Below are 10,123 nucleotides of genomic sequence, written 5' to 3'. Positions count from 1 at the left end.
CAGATCTAAATGATGCTCACCACAATCACTACCAAATACTTGAACCTGTTTGACATGTTTATTTGACCCATGCCTGACTGACAGAGTTGTTCTTTAGGACCATATTCAGATGAAACCATAGCAGAGGAAAATGGCCCCAGTGACAGACTGTATCCTATAGAAATGACATGGTGATGGAACCAGACAGAGTGTCAGTAGAGAAAGAATTTGCACATGCGGTGTAGTTTGAGATGAAATGGTGTGCTTTTTATATAAGGAGGTTTTATATGTAATTATTTGCATGATATGTCTTTTGGCATTGATAGTAAGTGTAATATATATAATATAACAATATATAGGTCACTTTCTCAAAGTTGAAAACACCCCAAATTATTTCAAGACTTTTCAAACCAAGCAAAAGTATTTTTCAAAAGTCATTACATTCAATCAACAGAGAAGTTACATCATCAATTGATTGACAATTCAAAGATGCAGCTGAATTTTGTCTCATAAGTTTGGTTCTAAAATATAGTTGTCAGCTCTCCCAAGAAAATAAACAGTTACAACATAGTAATCAATGAAACAATTTGAGACACCTTTACACCTTTACCTCTATGTATTTTTGTTATGTTCTTCTGTTCCTTGTATGACTGTCTACGGCAGTTTGATCAGCTTCTATAGATGAATCTTCCACAAAGAAAGAGGAGGAGGAAGAAGGAAAGGAGGAGGCAATTCTGTGCTATACACTAAGGATTGTGGGGGTGGGGGGCAGTACCTGTAGCCCCACAGCACTACAGGGAAGCATGTTTCACACACCTGCACACAATTCCAGTTCCACCCCGCCAGCCTAAATAAACAAAACTCTCCGGGAGCAGCTTTTCCCTGTTGGACACAGTGATGCCACGTTTTTCCTGCAGTTAACCACCACACTTTGTGCTGCTCTCTCTTACTACTGTTATTCTTCATCTCAACAACGTCTCAATAAAATATGTCACCCCTCCCCCCCTTTCCAGTCCCTAAATCAACTGAGTAAAACAAGCCACCGTTTATCAGGTTTTATTTTCCTCACCTACACGTTCAAAAGTTGGTGGATTTGGGGAGTTTTAGATAGTAGGCCAATGCCTGGAAATATAATTGACATAATATGACTGGGGAATGATATGATCTACTGCAACAAAATAGGTATTCATTGTATTACACAATGTTGATGAGGTAACTTCACAGCCCCGTCTTTCATGAGTATTTCTATTGACTAACTGATCATTGTACAGGAGGGTCCCATTAGGCCCAACAGTTTCTTATAGCCCATGACCCAGACTCTCCCTAGTTCCTTAACCCTGTATCCTCATTCCTTCCCTCCCCCCCTCTATATTACCAGACAGGCATGGAACCCTTTAAGGCACATGTGTCAATCTCATTCCACAGAAGGCAGAGTGGCTGAGGGTTTTTGGCTCATCCCTTGTCCTTGATTGATAAGTTAAGGCCACTAATTAGTAAGGAACTCCCATCACCTGGTTGTCAAGGTCTTAATTGAAGGGAAAAACCAGAAACCCGCACACACTAGGCCCTCCATGGAATGTGCTTGATGTCCCTGCTTTAAAGCCCCCAGTCACACAATCACATCATCAGTGTAAACATACTGAACATTGGCGTCTAAAGACGCTCATGGCCATTATCTTGTCATTTGCTAATTTCAGTCACTGTCATCATGTCACTCATGATGACGTCATCATGTTGACGTATCACTTGACGGACAAGCCTCCCATGGCCTCAGTGACTTCACTGTTGACCTGGGCAGCGATGCAGGCAGGGGTCACGTTGAGGTGGAGGTCATACTGCTGGTCCAGACCCAGGTAACTGTCACTCATCAAGTATAGCGTGTAGATACACCTGGAGGGAGAGGAGAGGTTTACTAGGGGAAGTAAGAGTTTGTGGTGGGATATATATCAATGAATCAAACTTTATTATAAAGCCCTTTCACACCGGCAGCTGTCCCAAAACGCCTAAAGTAACCGGGCTTAGACACCAAAGAAAAAATGTGTTGAACTTTTTCCAATTCTTTTTAACATTTCTCTACGTACTTTCCGGTCTTCACGGGGGTGTAGAAGGCCAGGGAAATGGTGCTGCGGTGTCGGCAGTATCCAATGCGTTTGACGGCCAGTAGCTCTCTGCGCTCCACCTCTCCTAGAACCAGAAACCAGCCCTCATCCTTATTCTTGGGGAACCTGGGGGCCTGGGCCTTAGTGTCCTGCTTCCTCTGGAAAATATGACGACAAATCAACTTATCAGCAGTCAACTAACATCAATAATGTGTGTGAGCTCCTTTATACATGTGTGTACATACCCTCTGCTGGCCGGTGTTGATGCGCTGCAGTGAGACCTGCAGGACGTACTCCTGGTCAGCGTGGACGTCCAGCCAGCTTCTGTCATCCCTGAGCTTCCCCCCGGCCGCAGGGAGGGGGCGCTCTGTCTGCTCCCCACACCCCTCCCACCAACCCTTCACACTCAGACGCACCTCCACCACCGGCAGATGGCTGAGGAACGACCAGGCCTGGAGGAGACAGGAGAGGGAGGAGGGATAGTAAGAGAGAAACAGAGAGGGGTGCAGAGAAATGAGAGAAAGAGACAAGAAAATGTGTCAGACCGGAGTGCAGAGAGAGAGAAAAGAGGAGGGAGAGAAACAAAGAGCCAGAGGTGAAGAGAGAGAGAGTCAGACTTAAGTGAGAGCCTTGTTTAAGATGGACATATCTATCTGGTAAGACTAGAGCGTTTGATGAAAGCTTGATTCATTCAAACACACATAATTCCCATGGTCTTAGGTGCCTCTTAAAGCTTTGTCACGGTGACTTTAACATCTCTGACTCAAATGGAGAACACAAATCCAAAAGGGGATAGAGAGCAAGAGAGGTAGAGGGAAGGTAGAGACAGAAAGCGTATGGATGATAGGTGTGTGAATGTGCGTGTCTGAGTATGTGTGTGTGTGTGTGAGAGTGTGTGTGTTTTCCTCCTGAAGACCCTGTCAGTGTCAGGGAGGGACTGGGATGAGAGGAAGAGAAAAGCCTCTCAGATTCACCCAACAAAAGCTATTTATGTAAGGATTACTGTCCCCTGGCGAATCAGACTGGGACGTTGCCACGCATCTAGTTATTTAATTAGCCAGGCTGCGATGCCATGGGGGGGAGAGCGTTGAGGGGCTGGGAGGAGGGGGAGCGAGGACACTGATTGGGCAAGGCCGCTGGGCTGGCAGTGGCGCCTGGACGCTCTCATTACAGCTGCAATTAGCACTTAGATTGGTGCTGTAAACCCTTGCATTGGACCTTGGACCACTGCGACAGACTGATGCTTCTCACTGTGTGTGTGTGTGGATGTGTGGGCTGACGTTGGTAGAGTGTGTGTATATGTTGTTTGGTAGTGCTCTGGTAGTGTATTTGAGAACGTTACATGAATAGAGAGATGAGGCCGACACCTTGGAAGTATTTCACATTATTTCATTGTGGTGGAGGACAATGGAGACTGGAGGGTTCATGGTGAAGTGTATGTACCCCTAGAAAGCATCTGTTTCTAATGGAAAGTGACACTTTACACATCCAGTATCTGGAGGTGAAGTAAGGTGAAGGAACGCAGAATGTTAGAAGGTTGTTACCTGGGAGATCTGATGGGGCTGAAGCTCCTCTCCCACGATGGCAGCGAAGGTGTTCTCCCGCCCCTCGCAGGTGGCAATCAGCTCAGGGAGCCCTTCTATTGGTCCGTGGAAGCCCCTGGCCCCGCCCTTCCCTCCCTTGGAGCTCCACCTGCTGCGGGGAACATCAGGGGGCAGATCTAGTCATGTGATTTTAAATCCTAAACACACTTCCTGCTGTGTCGTCGCCACTGGAACCTCTGTCCTTTCTCATCCCTCTATTTCTTTCTCCTTACCATATTTATTGAGTTTGCACAAAATTAATCTTCACTGCAGGACATTGTCTCAAATCCACATGGTGTGTATGTAAAAATAATTAAGATTGCTTTGGACACTCACTCTTGAATTTCCTCTCTCTGTGTGTGTTAGTGTGTATGTGTGTGTGTGTGCACGCGCAGAATGTAACTGATGCTGCTTGATGATAAGAATGCTTGCAGAGTTTGATAGTGTCTGTGGATTATAAAATGGTCCATGCCATAGAGCGTTAATTAAAGAGTCCTAGCCCCATTCTCATCCTGTGTGTGTGTGTGTGTGGGGGGAGGGGTCAGTAGAGTCATGTCTACCTGAACAGGTAGAGGTGCTGCTGCTCTATGGTAGGTAAGGTCAGTATAGAGGAGTCATTGAGCCACCTGCCCTGAACGATCATCTGCACTAGGTTACAGATGCTGAGAGCAGTCACCAGCCAACCCTCGTTGGCTGCTACATCCAGCATGGCCTGTAGACAGACAGGAAATACTTTAGTTGAAAAATGCACGCAGTTATATGACTTTATAACATCCCCCACTGACATCAGTGTGAGATTTACTCACAATGAGTTACATTACGATTGAGCCACTTTTGCACACTCAAATTCAGCATGTCTTTACACATTCATGCACATATGCTAAACAGCTACACAATAAATACACCCCTCAATATCGCTAACACACTCCTCCCCCTCCTTTGCAGGTTGACATTTATTGAGTCTTGTCCTGGAGGTAAAACTGGGGCAAGCTGAAAAGTAAAAATTGGCTATATTGCTTGTTGGTGTTCATTTAAGGTTAGGGTTAGGCATCATGGTTAGCAGTGTTGTTAAGGTTAGGGTTAAGTTCAAAATCATATTTTATGACTTTGTGGCTGTGCCAGCTAGTGACCACTCCGCAGAGATCCCTCCAGAACAAGATGAAAAACGCTAACCTGCTCCCTCCCTCCTTCTTAAGGTAGAGTTTGCCAAGCTCCGCTGCATTCTAACAAACTTAATTAATCAGAAAGTAATTCCCCGGCAGTAACTATGACTAAAGAGGACCTTGAGTGCACAGGCGAAGCCCCGGCAGAGTTAATCAAAATGCTAATGCAGTACAAATTAAAGTAGTACTGATTAACATTTCACAGAAGCTGAAGAAGCAAATGGATGGTGACAGAACTACGGCTGATGTCACTGGAGTCCCCGTTAGCTGGGCCATATTCAAATGGATGGTGACAGAACTACGGCTGATGTCACTGGAGTCCCCGTTAGCTGGGCCATATTCAAATGGATGGTGACAGAACTACGGCTGATGTCACTGAAGTCCCCGTTAGCTGGGCCATATTCATTAGGCACCAAACGGAAGAAAACGGACTGAAACTTCAGTCCAAAAAGAGACGCTTGATTTCATTTTCCGTTGCAAAACGTTTGGCTCTAATGAATACGATACCCTCGCCACATGAGGAAAAAGGCTCTGTTAGCCTGTGAACGAGTAACGGACAATCACTACCAGACACACACACAGTCAGCGCTTCGCAGATCATCCCCCCACACATAAAAAGGCAGCAACAATGGGTTACAGAACCAGACCCTACAGGCAGACATGGACCAAATCTCTCCCAGGCATGGCCAATCACCAGCAGACTTGGGATCTGGTGCCCAGGGAACTTGTTGGACAGGCCTGGTTGTTAGGAGGAATCCCCGATAAGGCTCATTTTTACAAGGAGTTACAACTTATCTGCACACCTCAACAGCCTCCTGAGTGACAGGGCCTCTTGCTGGTCAGGATCCACATTATGTGTGTATGCTAAGATTGTGTGCGTGTGTGTGTGTGTATTGTGTATGTACTGGAACTATCAGCAGTAAGTGTGTGTGTGGTGGTTAGGTTAGTGGCAGACAGTGCAGTCTGTCTTGTTAAAGCCGTGCTGTCCCTGTGAGGTTCTGTGATCAAACATGACGTCTTCCTCATCACACTCAACACTTTCATGCTAGGAAGTCAGGAACCCAAAATAGATATAGTATTTGTCTTTGTCTTTTAAAAAGGCAGAATTGATCAACAGCAAAAACATATCCTGATCCATTATCACACTGAAATGTAAATAGTTTCAACACAAGACACCTACAAGACACCTCCATGACATGTCTATGCCCAGGGCTCTAAAGTGCAACCATTTGGTGGCACATGCTGCTGGATATTTTGCTGTGCGATCTGACATTTTATTTTGGGAGCACCAGTGTAACCAGAAAAAAATAAATAAATAAATAAATAAAATCGGCCAGATAATAATGGTTGTAATGACATGCTTCACTGTGCCGTTGTTTCTGAGTGCCCTAGCGTAGATTCCTCCAATCCAAAGCCTATTTGTTTAATCCAAAGTAAAGAATATTGAAAAATTTTCAAGTATGCATCAATGATTTGTATTTTCCCTTCAACTTTGTGAAGACGTGACGACATGGAAACGCCCGTGTGCACTGTCCACCACTTCCCTGTAGCCAGTTAGCCGAAACAGTCATTTCCAAAGGCTTTCCATACAACTTCCCAAATTAAATGTTAACTGCAAAGTAGACTTACCTGGAAGAATGATATGATATCTTGATGATTTGTATCAATCGAGTGGTCTTTTCTTTTGCAAACTCTATTACACACACAGTACACAAACCCCACCTGCCAAACACTTTTGTTTTTGTATTAACATTTTAGCTTTTGACAATAAACACATGTCTTACAGGGTTAAATATTAGTTATATACCACAACATGTGCCTCAAAAGTAGCTAGAATTCATATAGGCCCAATATGCGATATCTCAATCAATTAAAACATATATATATTTTGGATTTTATGTGCTCATAACTTCTTAAAAGTTGGGAGCACCAGTGCTACCAATAAAAAACATTAATTTAGAGCCCTGTCTAATTCTTCTCTATGTCACCTCTACTGCACTCTGTCCTGACCCTGCTACAAAGTGGCTCCAAGCACTAAGCAGAAACTGCCTCTCTGTGTCTTTAGACAAGACTTCCATTTCCCATATTGAATGAACAGGGAAGAGCTTTCTTCCACCCAGAACATTTAAGTACTGGTGCTCTGACTGACACATGGAAATGTGCTCAGGGTCTGAATCCCAGGGCTGAGAGAGGATCCATTCTGGGATGTATGAAAGCAAGCTGTTCTTTTTGATGGGAACAAAAGGACAAGAAAACAGAGGAAGTATTTCAGAGGTGCACTGTTCAGAAAGGAACAGGGTGGTGGATGTCCCCAGAGGGATGCAGTGTGTGGTACAGTACATAAAACTACACAGCAGATCTTGCACACACAGTCAGCCACTAACCTGACAGATGCGTATGGCGTTGTCCAGCACGGTCTTGGTGTCGGTGCCGTAGTCGGAGCAGGGCAGCTGGGCGCGGCTGAAATGGGCCTGCAGCAGCAGGTGGGTCTTGGTGTGGGCGCTGTCGTAGCTGTGGGGGTTGACCTGCAGGGGGAGACGCTGAGCCAGCTCACTGTTCAGCTGGTCCTCGTTGTGCCTGACGGGCAGCTCCGCGTACTCCTCAGCATCCTGGAGAAGGGAGGGAGGGGGGAAGGGGGAGGGTGGGTGGGGGAAGGGAGGGAAGGGGGTGAGAGGGGAAGGGGGAGTGGCAGGGAAGGGAAGGGGTGAGAGAGGAAGGGAGGGGGAAGAGAGAGGGGGATATAAAGAAAAAGAGAAGGAGAGACATGGAAGTAAGTGAGGTTCCCTGCTGTGGTTCTGTGGTTAGATCCTTTGTTTCAGTAATCTCCGTTAAAACAGCTGCATCAGGATCACTGGCTCCCCTCACCCAAGAGAGCTGTCCCCCCAAAATATATCTAATAGCAAAACCTCTCAGCGAATGAAGAAACGTTAAGTTACAACTGTCCAAACCTGCTCATAAAATCCTATGAACAGTCAGCAACTACACAGCAATTTTCCACAATATAAAGTTTATTTTTTAAAACAATGTACAGTGGTGGTTCCCTTTCATATTGTTAGCCTCTGTGCTAAACTGTGAATGGCTGATGTCGAACAGCCAAACAGTCAGTCTAGGTTGAATGTCTAAATGTCTACCCACATCTCTATTCTTCACTCCTCATAGGATATATATAGCCTATATAAAAGCATTGGGTCTAGTGTAAAACCATTTGGTCTAGTATAAAACCATTTGGTCTAGTATAAAACCATTTGGTCTAGTATAAAACCATTTGGTCTAGTATAAAATCATTTGGTCTAGTATAAAACCATTTGGTCTAATATAAAACCATTTGGTCTAGTATAAAACCATTTGGTCTAGTATAAAACCATTGGGTCTAATATAAAACCATTGGGTCTAATATAAAACCATTGGGTCTAATATAAAACCATTGGGTCTAGTATAAAACCATTGGGTCTAGTATAAAACCATTTGGTCTAATATAAAACCATTTGGTCTAATATAAAACCATTTGGTCTAATATAAAACCATTGGGTCTAATATAAAACCATTGGGTCTAATATAAAACCATTGGGTCTAGTATAAAACCATTTGGTCTAGTATAAAACCATTTGGTCTAGTATAAAACCATTTGGTCTAATATAAAACCATTTGGTCTAATATAAACTCATTTGGTCTAATATAAACTCATTTGGTCTAATATAAACCATTTGGGTCTAATATAAAACCATTTGGTCTAATATAAAAAAAACAATGCCCTATCAATCGGGCTGTGTTTCGTGCTGACGGTGTGTTCTTAGTTGAGGCTTGTTCAGGGGAGACAGATGCATGGACACGCATGGCTCTTTTTCTGTGTTACTCTAATTCACTGCAGTACGTTAAGTTTCCCCAACGTATTTCCATCAACAGAGGACCAGCGGAGACATTTGTCAATGGGCCTACCCTGCTCTGGACTGTTAAGCTGACATCCATCAGCAGAGAGATGCAGTGTTAGAAAAGAGGGGGATTGAGGAACAGGGAGAACGATGAGGGGAAAAACAGGACTAAAATGATTGATATGGCAGTGGTTTAGTGTCTGCATGCAGATGTGCAGGGGATAAAGACAATAGATCTTTATACAGAGATCATCACAACACACTAACTGCTAACTCCCCTACTCACTCCATCCAGCAATCCATCCCTGCCTCCCTCCCTTCATCCATCTCTCCTGCACACTTTCTCTTTAGTGACATTTACAGACAGGGAGGGAGGGAAAGAAAGGAGAAGGTTGGAAAGGACAGGAGAGAAATAGAGAGAGAGAAGAGCAAGAGAGAAAGAGAAACATACTTTTTCCACATACTCTTCCAGTGTGTGTGTGTGTGTGTAGTAGGTCCCTTGTGAACTTTAAGAAGAGGAAATAGTAGAGCTTCATAGGGTGGGGGGGGGAGTGGACAAGGGATGAGGGGGCTGGCTGGGGGCATTGTGGAAGCAAAAGAGGGGAAGCTAATGTCTAAATCTTTTCTGCATTTTCAACACATTTCTTTCCCGACAATTCCTCTCTAATCTGTGATCCTTCACCACTCCCATCTCGTCGAAATGTCTGGGTGAGAGGGTGGGGGGTCAGAGGGTGGAGGGGGCACGGCGGGTTATCTGACACAGCTACGACCGAAACCACTGTGTCCTAATGATCCCACCAATTACCAGCCACCAATCAACAGCCTCACTAGGAATAACAGACATAAACAGGGAGTAGAGGGTGAGGAGGAATAGGTACTCGCTAATAACAGGGAAAAAGAGGAAGAAAACCATATGGAGGAGAAAAAAAGACCCAGGAATAATGAGGGGAGTTAATGGAGGCCCAGATAAAGAGGTGTTCATTTTACAGAACTGAGATCCAGACCTCAATCATGATCATCTACCTATCCTACTGTCCAGTAGTCTATCCCTCTCTCTCTCAATGTGAACACAATGGGAGAAGCACATGTAGAAGCACAGTAGTATGGTAAACAAATGACATCGGCCTGCACAATGCCCAATAGACTAGAAGAATAAACTACACACTCAAACATTTAGAAAATAAAAGGGAATTCAATGGCTGTAGTCCCACCCTGATGGAGTACAGTCTAGTACAGCCTAGTCTAGTACAGCACAGGACAGTCCAGATGCCCAGGGCAGTCCAGATGCCCAGGGCAGTCCAGATGCCCAGGGCACTCCAGATGCCCAGGGCACTCCAGATGCCCAGGGCACTCCAGATGCCCAGGACACTCCAGATGCCCAGGACACTCCAGATGCCCAGGACACTCCAGATGCCCAGGGCACTCCAGAT

At 44.9% G+C, this 10,123-nt stretch overlaps 1 protein-coding gene across 1 annotated transcript in view; it reads right to left on the bottom strand.

The window, feature by feature from the left end:
* Nucleotides 1-1,019: 1,019 nt before the first annotated feature.
* LOC135522059 (activating signal cointegrator 1 complex subunit 3-like) overlaps nucleotides 1,020-10,123 on the bottom strand; it is a 162,227-nt gene continuing 153,123 nt past the window's right edge. Inside the window, 6 exon segments of the mRNA XM_064947975.1 lie at nucleotides 1,020-1,869; nucleotides 2,061-2,236; nucleotides 2,324-2,530; nucleotides 3,623-3,773; nucleotides 4,222-4,373; nucleotides 7,209-7,433. Of these exon segments, the coding sequence (XP_064804047.1) occupies nucleotides 1,722-1,869; nucleotides 2,061-2,236; nucleotides 2,324-2,530; nucleotides 3,623-3,773; nucleotides 4,222-4,373; nucleotides 7,209-7,433 (1,059 nt within the window). The 3' untranslated portion in view covers nucleotides 1,020-1,721.

This window comes from Oncorhynchus masou, chromosome 30, assembly GCF_036934945.1.
Source record: "Oncorhynchus masou masou isolate Uvic2021 chromosome 30, UVic_Omas_1.1, whole genome shotgun sequence".
Lineage (NCBI taxonomy): Eukaryota > Metazoa > Chordata > Actinopteri > Salmoniformes > Salmonidae > Oncorhynchus > Oncorhynchus masou.
Note: the sequence above shows the minus strand (reverse complement) of the source record. Positions and strands in the feature narration are given on the sequence as shown.